The 22,780-nt window shown below is 39.0% G+C and overlaps 1 protein-coding gene across 2 annotated transcripts; it reads left to right on the top strand.

Moving 5' to 3' along the window:
• The first annotated feature begins 917 nt into the window (after positions 1–917).
• On the top strand, positions 918–20,562 carry LOC113112847 (uncharacterized protein C20orf194 homolog). 2 transcript variants are annotated; one of them, XM_026278762.1, is made up of 37 exons: positions 919–1,102; positions 4,050–4,129; positions 4,249–4,374; positions 6,030–6,154; positions 6,637–6,733; positions 6,823–6,929; positions 7,104–7,181; positions 7,279–7,380; positions 7,674–7,729; positions 7,827–7,962; positions 8,056–8,137; positions 8,224–8,260; positions 8,337–8,421; positions 8,974–9,050; positions 9,403–9,447; positions 9,552–9,597; positions 9,684–9,792; positions 9,886–9,956; positions 10,123–10,173; positions 10,268–10,358; positions 10,441–10,544; positions 10,676–10,822; positions 10,940–11,025; positions 11,152–11,253; positions 11,520–11,640; positions 11,758–11,846; positions 12,164–12,301; positions 12,548–12,673; positions 12,847–12,884; positions 13,331–13,463; positions 13,546–13,632; positions 13,720–13,826; positions 14,817–14,891; positions 15,696–15,871; positions 16,171–16,236; positions 16,326–16,419; positions 17,225–20,562. In XM_026278762.1, exons 1-37 carry the CDS (start codon positions 1,026–1,028, stop codon positions 17,329–17,331), a joined length of 3,474 nt encoding a protein of 1,157 aa, XP_026134547.1. In that variant the 5' UTR covers positions 919–1,025; the 3' UTR covers positions 17,332–20,562. The 2 variants fall into 2 exon arrangements, with proteins under 2 accessions (XP_026134549.1, XP_026134547.1); XM_026278764.1 differs by lacking the exons at positions 11,520–11,640; positions 11,758–11,846 and having other exon boundaries at positions 918–1,102.
• The last annotated feature ends 2,218 nt before the right edge of the window (positions 20,563–22,780 follow it).

The raw sequence follows: 22,780 nt of genomic DNA on the forward strand, positions 1-22,780 counted from the left end.
CATGACTGTATGATGCGTTTCTTACAATATCTGCCAACTGGACAACCTTGGAATTATGTTGATGTTATGATAGATAATAAGAGGTTTGGGCCATACAAATTAGGTGAGTTTCCCGGGAGAAATAACTAACTGGGAGGAGGGCAGGTTGACGGGTCTGAAAAAGACAAGACTCCAGGGAAAAACAGCTGTTTTTTTACATGTATGGTGCTATATTAAAACAATGTATGGTGCTATATTAAAACAATGTTTAACATATTTCACCCTTGTGCTCAGGGCAAGGGTTTAATGGATCATGTTTAGTTGTCTGACCAGCAAAAACACAGATGGTCAGTCTTGTTTTTGAAACATAGCTGATATACCGCAAATGACCATCCTGGAACAGATAATGACCACATTACCTATAAAGCTACAATGTCCTAAACGCAATATAAATGAGCTATGAAATTAAAATTGATTTTTTTTAAACAGAAATGGGTTAAGTAAATCAGTAAAATGAGCAGACAAAAGTTGTAAGATTGATTTGCATCAGTTTGATGTTCCTTTTTAACAATTTATGAGATTAATATACATTAATATTAAAATCTCTTTTTTAAGAACTGGAAACAGTCTTAATTTGAGTTAGAGGTATGTTGTATAAAAAAAAAAAAAAAAAAAAAAAAAAAAGCCGGGGGGTTTGACCGCGAATAACATTGCTCGAGGATTGCACGAGACACTATTCTTCATTCGACCTCAGCGGAGGAGGAGGAGACAAACGTTTCATTCTTTTGTTTGGTTTTGCAATTAATGTGTTCAGAAAAAAATAAATAAAATCTTTTGACAAAGTGATAAATAACTGTCACAAACAATGTTGATTTCCCTGTCACACTGCCTGTCGTCTTTAAAACGCTGGATATTACGACCCCCCCCCCTCCTTGAGAAAATGGTATGCGCGGTTCCTAAGCGCTCCAGTCTGTTGTTCTCTCCTACAGTGAATCATTAGCTTACTATGGACACTAACAGCAATAGAAATAGTGACAGATCTCCAAATGCTTTCTAAATACCAAACAACGACCATGGCTGCTATAAAGGAAAACAAATCTCCTATAATGACCGCTGCCGTAAGGTAACAATTTCTCGTCGTTTATTTTCCTGCCGGTTATATTATAGGCACGAGTTTTTATTATTTTTTTACTTTTTTTATTTCAAGCAAAAATGACCGTTGCTGGGGCTCGCGGGCCATCCGTCCGCGCTCGCCTCCTCCATCTAACATACAGACATAGTGTCAGAAGAAAAGGTTTCCATGTACGTTACTTTAGTAAGATACAGACATTCAAAGTTATTCGATAAAAATGTAATTAGCTACCAGATAATTGTCGAGCGCCCTCGCCCACCCCCTCAGCGTGAATCCTTTATTCTCGCTTGATTTCTGATCCCCAAAGACACTTCTCCCGTGTCCAAGATGGTGTCAGCATTGGAGCACTGTCAACATCCGTTCGCCTTGGTTTTGATTAAATATGAGCTTAAAGATAGAGATGTTGTTATGTCTTGAATATAAAACATCAAATAAATCGTTTCTTCATTCGAACATTCACTGGTTAATTGTCGAGACTGAATGTAATATCACACGACATGTGGTTTGTCTGTAAATCATGTTAGTTAACTTACACGTATTGTATCTAATATACGTAAACTGTTAAAATAAATAGTACAATAAAAATCTTGATTTTGACGTTGTAGTAAGCATTGCCATTACATGAGATCATGTCCAATGATGAATATGGTGGATTTGGGTGTAGAGGGAGGGCCATCATGTTTCTGCCGAAGATTCTCTGATAGAAGAGCCTTTATTGTGGCCTGTTTTCAAGAACACATGCCCCCAGACTCTCAGCACCCTATTTGATAATATTAAATTAATAATTCACCAAAAGATGAAAATTCTGTTAATATTCACATCCAAACTCCTGCACTGTTGATTCGTTTGTGGAACAGCAAAGGAAATATTTTGAAGAATCTTCTGTCCGATTTTTCCAAACAACAAAAGTGTGTAGTGACCACTCAGTGACACCTTACACAAACCATTTGCAAAAAAATTTTTTTTTTAATGAAAGCATAAACTAGTAAAAATATAATCTATGAATAATTAAATGCCATAAAATACGGAGGTCCTGTATGACCTGAGTTGTTTTATCAATGTATAGTGCTTGTTTGTGTGTCCTTAGGCAGGCCTTGCTAAACTTGGCCTATTAGAAACAAATAGCTATCATTCTCCTTTTTGTATTATACGCGCTTAAAGCCATGTTCACACTAGAATTTGAGCATGCAAGATTTCTTTGGACACTGCAATTCACAGTTTTCATGCAATGTCACACCAACAGGAATGCCCACCTCGAGGGCAAAACAAGGTTTTCCTTCACTGACCGCTAGTTATTTTTACGAGGTTTGCATTAAGTAGTAATGTAGTAAGACAGTGATATTAAAAAGGCCACATTCAGTATACACCTATTGATGATGCAGACTTTGCACACACAAGCAGATGAACCCAGAATAAAAACACAATATTCAAAGTTTAATATTAAATGTTTTCCCATTGAAAACCATTATAAAGAAGACACTTAACCATTAGCGCATTGCGCTCATGTGCTTGCCTGTATAAAGCACACATCAACAGTAAGGTGTGTACTGTATTTGATCTTTTGTTATCACTCTTTTAAAGCCACTTTAAATGTTTTCATATGAAACATTTTAGGATGTCATGCTGTTTTTATTTGAAATATTGTGACGGGTGCTTTATATGTATTGCAAATGGCTAAAACGTGCGTTTATTTTATCCTTTTGAGAGGTGATCAAAATATTTGTGGATTGGAAACAAATTGATGGGCTTTTGAGTGAGAGACGTGACATACAGCCAAGTATGGTGGCCCATACGCAGAATTTGCTCTGCATTTAACCCATCCAAAGTGCACACACACACCATGAACACACACCTGGAGCAGTGGGCATCATTTATGCTGCGGCGCCCTGGTAGTAGCTGGGGATTCGGTGCCTTGCTCAAAGGCACCTCAGTCATAGTATTTCCGGCCCGAGACTCGAACCCACAACCTTAAGGTCAGGAGTCAAACTCTCTAACAACTAGGTCCAATTTTTGTGCTGCAGTTCTATGGATGTTTTGCCCACTAGGTCTCCAAGCCAGTCACATGACTGAAAACTATGAATGGTCAAGATATCACACTCAGAAGCGTCTCTTTGAAAAACATAGTTCTATATATAATACATTCAGAATGTAAAAATAAGGAATCAATGCAATCCTGCAGATTTAAAGATGGTGTTCTTGTAATTCAGCTAAGAGCTAACGCTGATCTTCTATTGGCAACAAATCTTCACATGATATGAATTTGCTGTTCAGTTTAATTAAAACTGACCTCACATAACTAACCCACACTCATAGTAAAACTCCAATGACAAACCATCAGAATTTTGCAACATTTGGAAACCAAGGTTCGAAGCAGTATGGAGTATCGCAGCTTCAATTTCTGAATACACAAGTTTAATACATGCTTGAATTACTTATTTGAAACAAACATTCATAAATGTTTTGATTCTTCATGAATCAGTGATTTAAAAGCACCCATCACTAGTAAGGACAAGCAAGAACCAGTGGCATTTGGTGTCCTTTACATCAGTGCAGATGACTGATAGATTGATGATCAATAACAACTTAAATTTCAATCTTTGCCTCACAGATATAATCATAGGACTTCAGAACACTTGGAATATTGTAAACGAGTCACATGAACTACTTTTATGTTGCTTTTATGGTATTTTTATGTTGTCTTGGTGCTTGACGTCCCCTGGTGACCATTAAGTATCACTGCATGGTAAAAAGCTGCGTAAAGGGTTGGACAGACATGATGGTAAATAAATTATGACAGAATTTTAATTTTTGTTAACTGTTTCTCTGTACGAGTCTTATAAGGAGTCATTCCTTCCTATTTTGTGTAATGCAGGATTGTATTGTTTTGTTATTTTCCTGAACCATGTTCATTGAATGTAACACAATGCTGTTCTTGCAGCTGCTCCCGCTTACGTCAGGTCCAGGCTCTGCTAAGAGATGATGTTAATACAGCTCCAGATGGCATCCTTTGCTCCCTGGGTGAGTTAGTTAATTAATATCTCCTGTGTTCTTTCACTCATATGATCCAAAAGAGACAGACAGAGATGACTTGCTCCAGTGAGCCACCTGTAAGTAATATGCTGTATGTAATTTTTCAGGTATTGACAGTCGCTACAATGAAGGCTGCAGCGAGCTGGCCAACTTTCTTTTCTGTGGCTTGTATAAACACAGCCATTTTGACATGGAGCAGATCCCAGATGACTTTCCAGAGGAAGTGCTGGATGGTACGACAATAACATATCCATTCATATTCACTCATAGTAGAGCTGTAATCGGGCCTTAAAAGTTAGGCCCGACAGGACCCGAGCCCGACAGGTTTCGGCCCGAGCCCGATAAGTACATTTTGATTGACAGCTTTTTTAAAGCCCGAACCCGTTTACAGCCCGACATTATTCAAATGTGCGCACGCACACAGCTCTTTTGCCTTTTGCCAACAATGAGCAATTTATTCATGTTTTAACATAATTTACTCATAACTAACGTAGACTAGACCACTTGGAAGTTGGAATAAATAAATAAAATAAGTCCTCTGTAACATCGTAACATCTCAGCATTCTAGACATAGGCTCATTTAACCTATAAATAGACCAACGCACCAATAAAAACGAGTCATTTAAAAAAAAAATTAAAATAAATTTTAAATTAAGATGGGTATTTGGCAATAAGGAAATTAAGATAAAGGCTCCGCCGGATTTGCTTTATTTAATAAAAGAATAATGCCAACATTAGCGTAAATACTCTGTCAACATTATGCATCTAAGACTCAATGAATATTTATTTATCATTTGAAAAACCTTTCCTCACAGAGATTAGGCTAGGTCTACATGTTTATGTGGAGGAAAATGATTGAATCCACTGTAGATGTCTTCAGCGCGCTCCTGCGCTCACTGATGGTGCGTCATTATTCACTCATATTTTCATTATAAACATGGTCAAAACTTTTCCACACCTCAGAGTTTGCTTTAGTTGCTGGAGCAACCAAAACCTAATCACCAGAGGCAAGCCTCCGTTACACCTGCTCAGCATTCATTTTCGCATCTTTCTCGCGCTAATCGAAACACATCACATGACCGCTCGTTTACCTCGCAAAACGGAGCGCAAGCCCGAGCCCGGCCCGAGCCCGCGTCAGATGATAGAAATTAAGCAAAGATCTTCAGCTCTAACTCATAGGGTTAAAAAGCTGTTTTAATTGCAGTCAGTCATTCTTGGCTGGAATGAGCATCTTTGTTGTACATATACACTGGGTATAGAAAAGAATCACTCCCCTTTAAAATACTAGTCACATTATGTTGCTTTGCAGCTTGAAATGAGGATGGAGTTGTAATTTTATCCAGCTGTATTTACATCCAAGTGAAAGATATAACAACAACATTTCAGAAAAAAAAAATAAACAAAAAGAAAAAACTGAATAAATGAGTTGAAAAAAATGATCACCCCCTCGTGTCAGTATTTTGTTGAACCACCTTTAGCTTTAAAGGGGTAGTTCACCAAAAATGAAATTTTGATGTTTACCTGCTTACCCCCAGGGCATCCATGATGTAGCTGACTTGGTTTCTTCAGTAGAACACAAACAGAGATTTTTAACTGAAACCGTTGTAGTCTATCAGTCATATAATGTAATGTCATTTTTAGGAGGGGATTGAGCCTTTTTCCAACTCAGTGATTCTCTTTTTTTTATTTATTTATTTAATATCTGACATTTTGGTTATACTGTATCTTTTACCTGGATGTTATAAGTTGCACTGAGTAAATCCAGCTGGAGAAATCTGTCTGTCTTCATTTCAGGCTACAATATGTGATAATTTTAAAGTGGGGTGATTCTTTTCTATACCCACTGTATTTTACTTGGTACTCAGATTGTATATGTGATTATTCCTAGATGTGATCATCCTTATTAAGGCGGAGAGTGTGCATCTGTACTGCAACCCAGTAAATTATGGATACCTGCTTCCCTATGTATCTCACTGGAGGAATCTGCAGCTCCATTGTCTGACTGAGACAGAAGTAATTATCTTCAGCACTGCTTTGCATGATCTCCACACATGTACTTGGGATGCAGCAGTATTACAATTCAGGCCGATACAATAGGCTCATTTTGATGTGATGGCAGATATTAAAATTTTATACTGTTTTGATTATATATAATGGAAACAAATTGTGTCTGTATGTCTAGTAATATAATACAATATACTAAATATTATAATTAAAAAATAAAAAACACTTTAAACTATTATAAATTAATAAAGTATATATAAATTTGTCTTGCTAGCGATTACAATTATCAGTGTGATCAAATTATTAGTCTCCTTACATATTAACTTTAATATGTAGATGATGGCAAAGATAATCTAAATGTTAAAAAAGGGAAAACGAGCGTGAACAATGTAACTATTCAATATTGGATGATGTATATCCAATATTGGTTGTCACATGCTTACATTCATCTGCTTACTATTTTTGTTTTCTCCTCATTTTGTATGTTTCAGTATGAGGATGAAGAGGTTGCGGAGGAATTCAAAATTTCAAGTTTTGTGTCCATGGTTCAAGACTGCCGTTGCCTTGGAATCCCCTACAGTTCACATGGTAAGCATGATGTGATGCACTGATGAAGGCACTGCAAAAGCATTGTACTTTTAACCATCATGTTTATGGTTGATTCATATTTTCCATAGGCCATGTTCAGAAGTTTGACATGTTCATGTTGGAGAAATGGCCCATCATTCAGGCATTTGCCTTGGAAGGAATTGGGGCTGGAGTGTTTTTCACCATGAAATATAAGGTTTTGTATTTGTACTCTATGACCTTTACTTATAAATGACTAATGGGTTACATATGCATTTTATAACAATCATATGTTACATAATAATGATTGATACTAGAGTAAGTGCAAATAAACTAACGCCTGTTTTTATTGTGTCCTTCACACAAATTGTTTGTTTCTTGCATCTTATAGTTCACAGATATCAGTCAGAGGCTTTGGCAAGTCTACAGCAGATTGGATCCAGTGTCTCTGGACTGCCTTCTTAATAAGGTAAAACACTTACATATATCGAAGCTTGATTTTTTTGTCAAATGCCCATGCACACATTTCTTTCTTATACAAGAGTGGATGTGATATTCTCTCGCAGGACCTTCAGCTTTTTGAAAGACAGTGGAGCTGTCTGTTCTCCAGTTTGGAAATTGAGAGTGCACTTTCCATGCAGGAACTGTCAGAAGCCCAAGTCGCAGAGGTGCTGATTGTTATATTATCACAACCATAATTTTGCAACCATTTATAGTCCAAATGAACTAAAATATGGTTTATTTACATTCAGATGACATCACCTAGGATCTAAAAAAAAGATTAACTAATATTTTAATAGCTATTAAGGCATTGTAGTTCTCCATTCTAGAATGGAACTTACACTTAAATGGTTAATTATTATTGTGGTTCATGTTGGCTTTAACAGTCACTGAAAATAATGTTATATGATTTCAGATATGATTCCTTGTGTGATGCTTAATATAATTTTCTGTCTTTCAGCCTTTCAGAACATATTATTCGCATGGTCTTATTTCCAGCAACATCACAGACAAGAGGTAATTACGTAGGATACAGTAGCTTCTATTTCTAAGACATTCTACAGGAATTATTTCTTTTTGAAAGGCAAGTAATTCATTTTACTTTGTACGCCAGTAAAAGCAGGCAGCCATTTGCGTTGTTTGGGAGCCACTCTACTAAGGAAGATCTGGAGAACTACTGTTTCACTTTCCCCTCTGAAGGCCACCAGGTTCGCAACACTGGTCCCGGTGGGGGTGTTGCCAAACACATGGTAAGAGCTCCACACAGCGGCCTGATGACTTGATGACTTGAAATTCTTCTACATAAAGCAATTTAATAACTGTGTTTGTTACCTCTCTCACAGCTGCTGCAATGTGTGGCTCCTAAAGGGCCACTAGCCTGTGCTCGAACCTATTTCTTTGGAAGCACACACGTCCCATACTTGGGTTAGAAAACCTCTAGAAAATATTTTCATTAAGTCATTTTTAATTTCTCTGCACTCTCTCATAATTTCGCTGTTTTAATCTGACAGGAAATGACAACACCCAGCAGAAGGGCACAGATCTCCAGTTAGTACTCCATTTGTGCTTTGTACTGTGTTCTGATGTTTGGATTGGTATTAAAGGTAGTCTCGTTGTGTTGCAGGCTGCTTTCACATATCTACTCAGCTGTGGTTCAGTCTGTACTAGCAGGAATCAAATGTTTCTCCATCAGCTCCAGTGCTAGCAAGGTAAGATCACATTAAAAGTAAAGCTTATTTACAAATGAAATTAAAAGGCAACTTAGGATGGGAAAGGCAACTTAATAGGCAGTTTTTAAATGTGGGTAAAAATTTTGATTTCAGCAACAGCCTTCCGATAACTATAACTAACTACAGATAACTACAGATTTTAAAATCTCAAAAGGTGTGGACACATTGGCGAAGTTTTATGGGCATAAAGGGGTTGTTGTGTATTGTCACATGTAGCAATGCGTGAACAGCATAGCAGAACAGTGGAGTCCATACCAGAACTATAACAATAAATAAATATCACTGGAATTACTTTCAGTGATGAACGTTAAAAATAAAAACATTTAAAGCCTTCTTAGAATACAAAGTAAACGCAAAGTTATCGTCCATTTGCAAGGACCCTAATACAGTTATTGTTATAGTTTTTATTCTTGGAGTGAATGAGTCCTTATACTGCATCAGTAATTTAATGATGCCAGAATTACAGGTTTAAGAAAGAGTTTTGCTCAGATTATCAATTTAGGAAATGATGCACACATTTTTTATTTCAAGGCGAAGGATGTAGCAGAGCAAACGTTTCAACTGGCCTTGGACAACTTTGGGTTGATTCAGTACAGGGGAGCTCTCAGGTATGCAATGCACACCAAAATTAAAGAAATGGCCCAGAAGATATCTGCAGAGCTTTTGACTTTGCTGAGCTGATTTGGCGGTGAATTCTATGGAATGCATTTAATAGAGATGTGAAGGATGATCAAATTATCCAAAACATTTATTAAACACACAAGGGGTAGAGAATGTGTAGAACTAGCAGAAATTCCAATTCTGCATAACTTTCTCTGGGGTTCTGAGCTTGCAGATTCCTTGTGGGTCTTGGCTATTAGACAGTGGTTATTAAAAGTGAAGTTCTATTTATGTCTCACTGTAGGACACATTTTGTGCTTGCTTTGTAAATTGAGACTCTACTTCATGTGTTTAATTCAGATCCAAAGCTGTGTTTAGCATACAGGCTGTCAACAATGAGGGAATGTGAGTGTCTGTACACAATGCATCTATTCCCTTTACCTTCACACAAAATAGCCCATTTTGCATTTTCCACTTTCTGTATTTCACAATAATCTTCCTTTAAACAGAATCATTCCCCTCAGTGATGAGGACAGTCGCTTTATGGTTAAAACTGTGAGTATAAAACTTTACATCCAAAATGCAAACTCCAAGCTTTTCATTGTACTGCAAATTGTATTAAATGGCTGACTCCTCCACAGGCATCCATGACGGTGCATGATATACCAGATCTCCAGTGTGGAGAAAACCTGGGTTCAATAGTTTTCTCTGAGTCCTTTCTAGAGTCCAGAGTGTACATTCAGCAAAGGGGTAAGAATCCATTTTGAGTTTTCTGTTGGAGATTAATTAATTTCTGTTAAAACACAGGTCATGTGAGATTGTAAGGCACTTCTTCTCCTGCAGATGGTGCTCTTTGCTCTGACAGCTGTTTCACAGTGCTCACCTCCTCAGTTCCTCGTCATGTCTGCTGGCTGGTATAGTGGACTCATTGTCTCTCTGCCCAATTGTGCTAAAATTTGCATTTCTGCTTAACAACATGATAAATTATGCCAAAATATGTTAACAGTGCTATTATGAATTATATATATTTTTTATATATATAATGCTGAGCTAATTGTTTCATTGATTTCTTTGTGATAGGTAGATGAGGCTGATGTCAGAATGTCTGAACAGGCTCAACGTCTACTGAAGGTGATGTTTTACAGTGCATTGGTTTGTACAAACCATTGAAGCTGCTTCCTTATGCTGTACTTATTGCTATATATACTTTAATACTTTAAAACAGGAAGAGGATGGTACATATCTGGGCATTCCTCTAACAGTGAGAGACTCTGTGTACATGTTCTCTAACAGCCTGCTGTCTACACCTGAGGAAGGTCAGATTTCATCTTTACTGCAATGTCAAGGTTTCAGGTAGTCTTTGTGCATATAAGCATTAATGAGTTTGTTGTCCTGCAGGGAAGCTGGTGTTTTTCTCTGAGGGAATCTTGTTTGTGCATCCCCATCACGGCTCCATTACACTCTCTATGAGTCACATCAACACTGTTAAACTCTATGATGGGGTGAGCAATGCTGTCATACACAATATATTTGGGGTCAAAATGATTTCTTTAAAGGATTCAATAGTTTTGAACGGTACTCTATATATCATCAATATTGCTTTGTCTAAATGTATGTAATGTTGTTTTCACAGGGCTCTCTGTCTGATATCTCAATGCTTTTCATTGACTATCAGACCTCTTTGCTTCCACACCTTCCATTCCCTTTACACAGTGCTGATTTCTGTCTGGCTATTGGTCTGCTTGCCAAAACCAAGAGCTACAAAAGCCTCTATTCACAGGTGCTCTCACACACATATATACATATGTAGGTAGAACATTTCGTTTTCTGTGGTCCTGCAGAGTTGTTGCATTCTGAATAGCATTTGGTTGTGAACGAGTTGTGATCTGATTTTCAGGTCCTGCCAGCTTGGCGTAAGTCAGACTCTGGGCTGAGAGTGCAGCACGTCCTCAGCGATCAGCTGAGCCCTGAGCACAAGAGCATGTGAGTTAACACTTCATTCTGCATCAGCTCAGCCAACAGTATGCAGCCTGATTTGTTAAGATCTTCTTGTGCTTGAGGTGTCATGATGTAGCACATACATGTATCCAGTGACGTGTTTCTTCTCAGGTACTTCCGGCTGTTAAAGCTTCGTGAGATACATACACCAGCGGCAAGCAGCAACAGAGCTGTTCTGAAGACTGCTTATCCACATCTTCCAGAGCTAGACAGGTAACGCGCATATACACACTTCCACCCTGTCCTAACTAGGGATGGTTGTGACAGAATGTTCTGTCTCTTTTTTTTTTTTTTTTTTGTTATTCTGAGTTTTTAACCAGATATGACTATGACAAGCAACAAGACATTTTGCCAATTGCTTGGTTCCTGTCTGTCAGTTGGGTCCACATTTCTGAGCCCACTATTGAAAATGGTGCTGTCATGCATTGAATATGTGGCTTTGCTCATGCACGATTATGACTATCACATTTTCTCCTCAGGTTCCTACAGCATTTTGCTATCAGCAGCAGTGTGGGTGAAGAATCTGTCTGTAGCGATCACATGTCTACTGTGTTTTCAGACACAGCACCTGAAATCAACAAACCTGAATGCAAGAGAAAGGTGAAATGCATGTGTATAAATGTAACGCAGTCATACATAATCTAGCCAACAGGTCAGCCTGGAGGAAACAGAGCATATGAATAATAATAGATAATAGTTATGTGTTTGTTTGTGTAGATGGTCCTCACTATCATCGCAGGCTTGCCAGGCAGTCATAAGGAGAATCTGTGTGATTTCTTGATGGAAGTGAATCAAAATCGCTCCTGGTGAGAGAACAATCAAGACGTCATGAACTATAACTATAATCATTATAACTGTAATGTTGTGTAACATTTTAGATTGGATGTGGCAGATTCCTAGTGAGTGATATTTCTGACTTTTACCATAACGATTTTTGCTGCACTGCCACTGGAAGATCATTAAAACCAAATGGCTATTTGTAATTTGTGTTCTACTGCATTTATCCAAATTGAAGGTTGGAAATTCTGACTCTGAGTTCAGTGGAAAGCATCTTGAATGCTGGTGCACTAATTACTGTCTTTATACCCTTATAATCCTAAACTGAGGACTGTTTGATTGACAGGTGGGAGTTGTTTTGCCCTGCTCTGGAGGGCTCTGAGGAGTTCAGTGCGTCACACCTTCAACGGTACCTGAGCAGCCTTCTGGCCAAACAGACGGAGACAGATCTGAATTCATCCAGAGTTGTGCTGCTTGTACCAGGGTAAGACAGGCATGAACACTGATTCTCAAAAACTTGAGGATCCTGTTCATTTAAGCGGCTCATTATTGATAAATTTTGCAACATGACACTGTTATTGAACACTGAATGGACATGAGGCGAATAACAACACTGTCTCCTTCTTTAGAGCTGCTTATAGCAAAATTGAACTTGTTTCACAACTCAAAAAACAATTAAATTAGTTTTTATGCATACTTTTGTCATTTTATGTCTCTGTATGTGTTAAAGGTACACCGATGTGCTAGATGTAATCCAGGCAATCACGGCTCATCCAGACCCACAAGTTCATAGCCAAGTGACAGTGGGTGCCGTCTCAGCATGCATCAACCCACTCACTTCCTTCATCAAACACAGGCAAGAGTTTTTCCACATGACATTTATCACACCTACTTTTCCAGGCAAACACTTGTAGTTCTGATAATTATAAATAAATGTAATTATGTAATTATAATGTAAGTTTATAACGGGCCTGTTAACACACTGTAATTACCTTTGTTTGATGTCGTATCTGAAACTGCTCTTTACAGGCTTCTCTTCCCCAAGCTCCTGGAGCAGTGCAGTCAGGGTGAGTTTCTCTCAATATGGTGCCTGTGTGTGGATGTTGCAGAATAGATGATCAGATCTGTCACTGTTGTGGGGTCGTATCTTATGGAATCCAATTTCCCTGGATCTTTGGAACTTACAATTTTCAGTATTTGAAACTTCTTCTTTACCTTGAAAAAGTGCATCAACAATGCTTAATTGGTGTTTAGCAACTTCATTTATCCACATATCCATCTGAAGAATCCCATGGGTAGGAACCAGCATTATTTTTTACCAGTGTCCCTGATCATTTCGGTCTGAAATGAACAATATCAATCAAAGTGTACTCAGTGTATGAAGACAGTGAGACATCAACAGTGCGCCCTTAATTAAAGCAGCCTCATTTCACCTCAGTGCTCTAGGGGAATTGCCCTTGTAATAAGTGCACTGTAAGTGGCTTTGGATAAAATGTCTGCTCAATGATTGTAGGCGTCGTCAGCAATGTTGTCTTCACGAGTTTGACTGAGCAGAAGCATCCACTTCTCAAACACATGCAACAGCTGATCCGCGCAGCCAATCCCAGCACTGCATTTATCTCAGCAGAGAAAGGGGTAGTTAAAAGGTTTGTGCTTTCATAATTCTTTGACATGCACACTCAATTCTAATGGTACTTATGGATTATAATTTTTTTTTTGGTATTGTAGAACTGAAGATATAAGGCTTATCCTGAATGACAGCGGTTTCTCACAGTCTCATATGATCAATGCACGATACCTGCTGTATCCTGGCTGGTAATATTGTTTCGTTCTGTACTCTTCTCAGTGTATGTGTGCGTACACATAGTTGAATGTTTTGGACGATACTATTTATTGTTTCAGGTGGGAAGGCAGGTTTGTTTCTGGAAGTGGATCATTGTCTATGTCTCAGCATTGTGTTGAGTTCAGTCGTCCATTGGAGAGAGCATTATTTCTGCAGCGCTGCAAAGGTAAGCATCTGTTTGTGTGTGTATTTAGCACCACCCAGAAGACCATGACAATCATGGCACATTTGTTTTTGTTTTCTTTGTTTTTATTAATTGCCTTACAAAAGAAGAACAATTAAAAAAGAAAACTTTTTAAGCTTTTGTAACAGAAAAATATTGCACTGAGTACTATTATTATTGTTCTGAGAGCACTGAAATAGTTTTTGTTAATTGAAGTAAAGCTTTAAAATTTACTTTGCAAAATAAAATGAGAATTAGAAATACTGGAAATAAGTAACTGGAATAAGTTGAATTTAAGTTTAAGATGAATTACTAAGTTACTAAAACTAATGCTAAAATAAAAACTGCTGAGTGGGAAATAAAATAAAAACGAATTAAAAATAATTATAATAGTATAGACATAATACTAAATAGCACGGGCACAGATTAGAATGACATGAAAAGTTATACAAATATTTATTATTATTATTATTATTATTATTTCCATTCTAAATTATTCACACAGCATTGTAAGGGGTTCTAGATGAAGCCCTCAAACTTTCATGTTGCACAAAAGGAGACCTTAAAATGTATATTTAATTAAAGATTAAGAAATGACATAGGGTTAGTTGCAGTAAGATGTGAACACCACCTCCTGAGATTATCAGAATGTTGCAATAATGCATTAATGCTTTAAAAAGTGTGCATTTAATGGCATATTTATTTAAAATGACTTTATTTTGATGCCAATTTGTGATTGTAATTTAACATGCAGAATGATTGGGGTCTTTTTAAATCATAGCAATCCGATCAAATAATTGTGATCAGGTGGTTATATAATAATTGTGAGAGGCCTAATCATCAGTGATAAATATTCAAGAGGGTTTAATTAAAGTGACTGCTGACAGTATATGTAAGGATGCTGTACAACCATGTGCTAAAAATGGAAGTATCAAAAGTAAGTGATCAAAGACAACACAACTTACCGTCTCTCTGTCTCTTTTCTTTTCTTAGCTTTGAAATCCTCTATCAAACCCAGTCCTTTCACCGGAAACATCTATCACATCAGTGGGAAAGTGCTATTCTCTGGTAGGACAGTCGTTCTCCATAACCTCCTCCGAATCTGTCTTAATATGAATTTTTCCTATGGGAAATACAGTGTGACATAGTCACAAATCAACTACGATTGTCTATAAATGTGTATTGTTTGATTCCCGGATGTCTCTTGCTCTGGTTTTGTTTGTGTGGTTAATGTATGATTTTTCTATGAGAAGTAGTAGGCAGGGGGCCTGTGGGGTAACGCCACACGGTAGGACTCTCACCTCCGAATCCTCAAAATGATCTGTTCTCACTCTTTTTTTTTTCCTCAGTCGTTTCCTCCTGTGGTCACATTTTTAGGAGCATTTTTGACTCCTCTGTTCCTTTGAATCTGTGTTGTAGTTGCATGGAGAGAGTGGGCAGACTGACAGAATGGAGAGAGCTGAGTGATTTAACAGAGCCTGAGTTAAAGCACGCTAGATAGTGTAGTTCATTTAGGACCCATATGGTCTGAACACCATCTGTGATGCCTAGTTGTCATCTGTGTTTTGTCATAGAAATCTTTTCAGTTTTGGTGCCTATGTTCGGTTTGGTGTGTGATAAAACATTTTCGTAACACTCAGTGCATTGTGGTCAGTTGTTTTCAAGTTTGACTCCTTGCTTGTTTGTAGAGTGCAGAGTCATAGTCCACACTGCAGAGGAGTGACTGATGGGATGGATGGCTGTTGGCACGCCATGCTAGACATAGCTCCGTCTGATGACATGTTTGATAAATTAGTGTGCGGCATGTTGGACTCAGTGAAGCGTGTGTGTGTGTATGTATCTGACTGCATGCGGTGTCTGTTTTCACTGTAGACAATGACAGACAGATGGTGGTAAACTGTAACTCTATCAGTGGGAATGTGACCATTGCCCCAGATCAGGGGACTCACCATGGCCCACGGACAACAAACAACTGTTATCTAATGTTTCACGGAGTGGGGCTCACCCAGGAGGGGCTGAAAGACTGGCTTCGGCATTGTGCCAAACAGGTAAATTCTCATAGGTATGAGCAGGTGGAATCCACAGACTTTAGACCCCGTATTTTCTTCCCTAATTTTGTGGGAGGAATGAACATTGATTTAAGCATAATAAAATGTGTGCTGAGGGCAACAACATATTGGTAGCTTATAACCCAAAATACTTAATAAACAATTTTAAGAGCTACAGTGCAATTCTGCAGGCTTCTGTGAGCACAGATTCCTATATATATTAGAGAATGACGTTTTACTGAAATAAGAATCATTTGAGGGTTAGGGCTTTAAAATGTCCGTGTTTTTGTGTTTAAAAGAAAGTGGAAAAAAAAGTCAAGAAGAATAAGAGGACACTCACCCCACAGGAGATCAGATACATTCACGTGAGTATAGACACACTTTTTCGTGAAATTAGCACCAAAGCAAATAGTTTATCTAACACTTTAAATATTTTCATCTTATGTGACACTAGGTGAAAAGACACCTTGATCCTCTCCCTCCCGGTTACTTCTACAACGGTCATCACTTTGTCAGTTTCTTTGGAGAAAAGCAGAACTTTCATCCTCGTATCTTTAAATTGTAGTGTAACTTTTTAACCAGATTTGGTTCAATTTTCTGGGTTACACTACCGTTCAAACTTCTGGGATCCGTAAAAAAGTTGTTATTATTATTATTCCTATGATTTTATTCATCAAGGATGCATTACTTTGATCAAAAGAGACAGTAAAGATAATGCTAGAAAATATTTAATGCTGTTCAAATCACCGTATTAGAATGGTTTCTGAAAGATCTTGTGACACTGAAGATGACTAATGCAGAAAATTCAGGAATAAATGATGTTGTTGTTTTAAATTGAAACACTGTTTCACAATATTACTGTTTCACTGTGTTTTTGATCAAATAGATGCATCCTTAGTGAGCATAAGAGACTTCCATTAAATTTCCATTACATTTGAAAATCATACCAACCACAGACTTTTGAACAGTAGTATACTTTTAACCTAATGTCTGTATGCTGCAACAGTAGCATGCTGTTGATTACCACAGAAAATAATTTCAACTCGTCCCAGTGTGTTGTATAAACGAACAGGAACGTCCTGTTTACTTTTATTAATCCGATAAGTAGGCTTAGTGTTTAATCAGGAGTGTTGAAAAGCAGCACATTTGCAAGCCTACGCTTTCATTAAAAGTGTATTACTGTAAAGGCATTTATACACACTGAGGCATCATTTCATATTAATGTCGCTTGTAATCAGCAGCGTTAAAATTAATATTGAATAGTTTTGAATATTACTGATTGTCAGAACCCATGTGTTTGTGTTAGTCTTGTATTGTCTACCACATGTTGATTCCTTACATGCGTGTGTTCAGTGTTGGATCAGTTCATTGATGAATACGTCCAGGAGGCCAATAAAGAGATTGAGCGCTTCAACAGAGAGGTGGACCTGAAGCCACACGCGGACCTCTTCGACCCCTAATCCCCTCATCTGACAAATTCACTTTTCGGGGAAAGGGAGGGGAGGGTCACTTTACAATCACTAACGTCCACTATCCAATTACCCACTCAAAACCTTCCATTTCATATGTTACAATGAGGGATTTACTGTTGAGGGATGAAGAGGATTTAGCTCACAGCCAGGAAGAAATATCACAGCCTAATAAGAGATCCTTTGCCCAACATACCATGACTGTAAATAGTACCAGCGCCCTGAGAAAGCTGAAATGCTGTTGTGTAAAACGGCAATGCTAAAGCCCATGATGTGTCAAAACATTCTGGGAAAGAAAAATATTTTCTCTTTATTATAAAATAGAAGGTGAACAGAAATGTGAAACTTATATTTAGGGTACAAGGGAAACCCAGATCATTACGCTCTCTGCGGTGTTCATACTGTAGTGGTAAGGCTCCATGCTGTGAAGGTTGTTCTACTGTAACTCCAGTGCCTAGCAGACATATTGAGCTGAATCGTAATGAAGTTTATCAGTGAGGCTGAAAGTGATCAAACAGAAGGCTCATTTCCAGCCGTGTGCATCTGGAAAGACAGGTGCACTGCACCTGCCCTCATTCAGCCTCTGCCAATCTATCGACCCCACTGTGTGGATCAGGGCTGAGGATCTCTCATGTGCTGCTCTTGTCTTTTCAGACATTCTGAAGTAATTAACTGACACGCCGGTGCTTCAAGTCACCCCATTTTGGGAGGGTTAGGGAGTCAGGGTACGATGAAGGGTTTATTAAAAGAGGTTCTAATGTGTTCTTTATCAGATTGACTTGTTGGTGTCGGGTATGTGTGTAGCACCAGGGATCGTTTTGGTGTGTTAAACCCATGCTTGCTGAGCATGCTGGTGCAAAGGTGTGGTAGAAGCAGAATTAGTTTGCTTAAATCACCCCTGTACTTACTAGATCCGTATCGTTCGATATTACGGTCGTATTTTAACTCTATCTTGGGGTGTGTGTTATTCTATGCATGTATACTTCAAATAAGGACACACAGCAGGAGAGCAGCAGTGTCTTGTGTGTAGATACACACACGTGACCTTTTGTCTACAAGACAAGCCTTAAATGTTATATTTTGATTATAAATTACAATTACAGCGCTATTAAAGAACCATTCATGCACTTCCAAAGAAACCCTGACACTGCTGGTCTCCTCTGTGATGCAATATACTGTACCGGTGTTAATACACTACATGGTTAGCAGCTCTTTCACCAAGCCATATTCACTCTTTAGCGTGAAGATTTATGAGCCACATAGTGCTAATGTTGCTCTTGGCCTTTTTAGTGGTCCTTTTGAGATTTATACTATTGTGACGTTGCCTTTATGTCTCTTGACACTTCTGTACCTTGTCAGTATGCAAGTGCAGTTTTACTCAAGGCCGCCCTGTTGTGAACAAACTCTGAAAGGACGTTGCTGAGATGTAGATCTGAGCAAGCAAAGAGAAACCGACTACTCGCTAATAGGTGACAGAGCCTCAGAGGTAAGCAGTCACTTCAAGAGTACTGAAACACAATCACAGTGCCGCAGAGCCACACACACACTCATTGAGCTGGTGCTGTTGCTGTTAGTCAGATTCTACAAAGCAGCTGTCCTTAAAGGGTACAGGGCTACGTAACACTTATATAATGTGTAGTTCAAAGTAGAAGCCATTTTTAGCACATACTATCTGCATGTGTTGAGATGTCTTATCAAGTTCTATTTATGCTAACTGAAATGCCTTTCACCAAACTGGAACATCCAAGAAAGAAATAGCAAGAGTTCGATCTATTTTTCATATTGGAAAAAAATGGGTTTATCTTTGCAAATTCTATTTTTCTAATACTGTGAAATCAATTAAATTGGCGCCAGATGATAGTACTCCTCAGGCGAAGCAGATTCTCTCCTGCGAGAGATATTTGGCTGCCGCTGCAGAGTCTTGGCAGAGAGCAGGGGCATCCCCTGGCAGAGCCAAGAGCCAGTGTTGGTGAAAGGATATGAAGAGTTGTTTGTCTATGTCAGTGTAAAGGGCCAGTAAGGGTCTGCTGAGTAACAAAAAGGCACTGGAGGGCCACCATGTAAAACTCAAGAAATTTGGGCCGATGGTTTTTGAAGACTTTTGGTCATAGATGAGCATTGAATCTGGATTGTTCCTCATCATAGAGGACCCTAGTGAGGCCCTCCAGACGCAGTTCCTGATGTTATGCGAACCCCCTCTGGCCCGCACAGCTGTGCTCGCAGAGCTGAAGTTAGAGGAATAAAACAGAGTTTGGTGGAAAGATTTATGACATGAATATGTCAATAATAATCTTAAATTTGCGGCTGCAGTGCTGTTCAGATAGGAGGGATAGATTTATGTCTTCTTCGTTTTGTTTTGCTGAACGCAAACAGGACTGGGATTTCCAAAAGGTCAGACATTCAAAGAAAAGCACTTTTTTTTAACATTGTCTTTGGTGGCAACCTATTAGTATTAGATGAATATTCTAACTTCAGTGGTAACTGAAGGCTTGTTCCTGACAAAAACGTTTGACCTTGTCCAGCCCCTAAATCTGGTCGTTGTTTTAATAATGAATTTTATTCAGACCGCACATGTCTTGTGTTCTCAGGTATCTAGTAGAGATGGCAACACCAGCATTGAAGTTTTATTTCAAACACCCATCACAACTAGCCTACATTCAGTGCATTATGTTGTGGATGAATGTGCTGTGCTTTGGGGGCAACAGTAAAATTAGGACAAGCTAAAGGGATAAATTATTTCCAATTGCTGCTGGCTGGCTGGGAACGAGCCTGAAAATTGAAATAGCTAAAAGTAGATATTATAAGTTATTTGCACAAAGCTAAACATGCACCCATAAGGTCTTACATTGGTGTTTTAGGGAAACATTGGACCTTTTTGACCCAGAGGGAAAATGTGAAATTCATAAAGATTCTGAAGAAGTCTTGACCTAAGTTTCAGAATATCCAGTGCTTGGAATTCATGATAGCTTTGATATCTTCATAACTGAGCAAGATTTCAGATGAGTATACTTGAAAAGTGCCAAAACTGAAGTTTTAGAAAACTTTAGTTTTTTGGTTATATTTTTGTTTAAAGGGGTTAAACAAAAGTTTGTGAAAAATCTCAATTTGAGTGTCGTTTGCACAAAACTACTGTAACTCGTGTTTTCTCCTGTGACTGATGCTTTTTTCTAATATATATGTTGTATTAATGACAAAATAACACATTAAAATATTTATAAGCTATTTCCGTTGATTAGTTATTTTTATTATCAGTCACTCACAGTGTCTTCTGACAGAAACAGCCTGGAAGAGAAGTGTTTGTGTGTGTGTAAGGTTATCAAATCAGCAGTGGATTTGACACATGGTGATAACATATTTTAGTATGCCAAGCCCAGTTTGGACCCTGCAACAACAGAAGCTATTTATAACTTAGTATGTGTATCTGTAATATGTAATCGAGCACTGTTTTGTGTGTCAAATCTACCACACACATCCTTTTCCTGGCTTAAATTTTGGTCTCTGCCAAGCCCACCTTCCAAAATACTTGTATTCGATCCACTGAGACTCTACTGTAACGCACCCCAAGGATCTTCACATGCTTCCCAGCCCATCCTCGGCCAATTATACAACCTGCATTTGGCTCCAAAGTGGGTCTAAACAATGCGCTCACCCTCTTGCAGATACAATACCCACATTTCTTTCAACTTACATCAGGCTCTCTTCATCTCTCCCTGGAGACGGTACCCACCCTTTGCACACATAGTAGCCATTGTTTCTCACTGGCCAGTGGGATGAGTTCAAGGTTTCATTTCTAAAGCACTGACTGGTTATGACTGCATCATGTAAACCTTGCTAAGGTCTGTTTGTCTCTCATAACTCCTCATAGTGGAGTTTAGAGAGATTTTGACACTGGCTACATGTATCCGTCTGCATTTAAAAGTAGGATGAACATTTGTTTAGAATAAATAGTTTTTTTTTTTTTTTTAATGCATGCATTCCTTGGGAATCAAACCCATGACCTTGGTATTGCTAGAGCATCATGCAGCACCATGTTTGGGTTACACTGAATGTGGCAGTTGTTTGGTCATCTCTGTCTTTTGATCACTGCCAGGGACTGATGTGTAGGATAGATGGTAATGTTCCCTTCTGTTGCGCATACACTGAGGCCACAGAGACCTTTAATCTGGTAGTCACTTTATGTCCCTGATACTTGCAGTTCCTAAGAACAGCTGAGGATACGGACTCTTTGTGTCAACATGCAAATATAACACATGTACACACAAACACACACATACATACAGTGACATAAATGTCATTAAGAAACAGCTTATTTCAAAAATATGAGTGGATATTATCCATATTGAAAGATAGTGAAAGATTTGTACTCTAATTATTTTACAAAGTTTATCTTATGTAAATGTATTTTGCTTTAAATATGTTTTCATATTTAAATTAAAAATTGTAATTTAATTAAATGTATGCATTTAGCAGACGCTTTTATCCAAAGCGACTTACAGTACATTCAACCTATACATTTTTACTTATCATATGTTCCCGGGGAAGCGAACTCCCAATTGAGCTACAGGAACACATTATATTATATATTATTATTATATTGTGACGAGTCAGCTGCCTCCTCCCTGATTATCACCGGCACCCCGTCCTAAATCGCCGCCCTTCACCAGGCTCCCGACTGGAGTGGGTGTGTGAGAGGAGGGGCGCTGGACGAGTCAGGGCTGGCGGCGTGTGATGGGGCACACCTAAAGGAAGTGGAGCCTCATTACCGCCGCTGTTTAAAAGCCCAACGCGCCTCTCCTCAGGAGACCGGTCTCTTCCCCGTGCATGCACACTGGTGTTGAGGGACTCCCGCGCCACCAAGACGTGAGCTGCCGGACCCGCGATCCGGATGGGAACCGCACCCGTATACACGGCCGACGGGCCAGGATGCCGGGCCGTCCATCCCCTACCAGCGCCGCGGCCAACGAGAGAGACGCGGCCGCTAGGAGAAGCCGCCGCCCCTCGCGCCCCGGACCAAGGAGGGGAGCGCGTGCGGCCGCCGGACTCCGCCCCTTGCCTGGACCCTTCCTTGATGAACACTGCCCGACCTACACAAATCCCGCAGCACGACGAGGACACCAGATTCCCTGTTATTTTGGACACTTTCCCCCTTTGGCCACTTTTATTCCCTTTGTTTTATGATTTCTGTTAATAAAAGCCTCTCCGAGGCCTGACGCCACGCCCACTGTGTCTGTCTTGTGCTCCTCCCGTGACACTGGTGGAGAATGCGGGCAGGCGGAGCCTAGACAGCGCAGTTGGGAAACGTCTGGTGACGTCACTCCCTCTCGCTTGCAAACGTTCGTGAGAACCCAGACTGGGACGGAGGAAAACTGGGGACAGCCTCCCAGCCACACAAGGGGTAAGTGACTTTTCCATTGTCATTTTACCCTGTGGTTGGTTGAGG

This window comes from Carassius auratus, chromosome 13, assembly GCF_003368295.1.
Source record: "Carassius auratus strain Wakin chromosome 13, ASM336829v1, whole genome shotgun sequence".
Classification (NCBI taxonomy): Eukaryota; Metazoa; Chordata; class Actinopteri; order Cypriniformes; family Cyprinidae; genus Carassius; species Carassius auratus.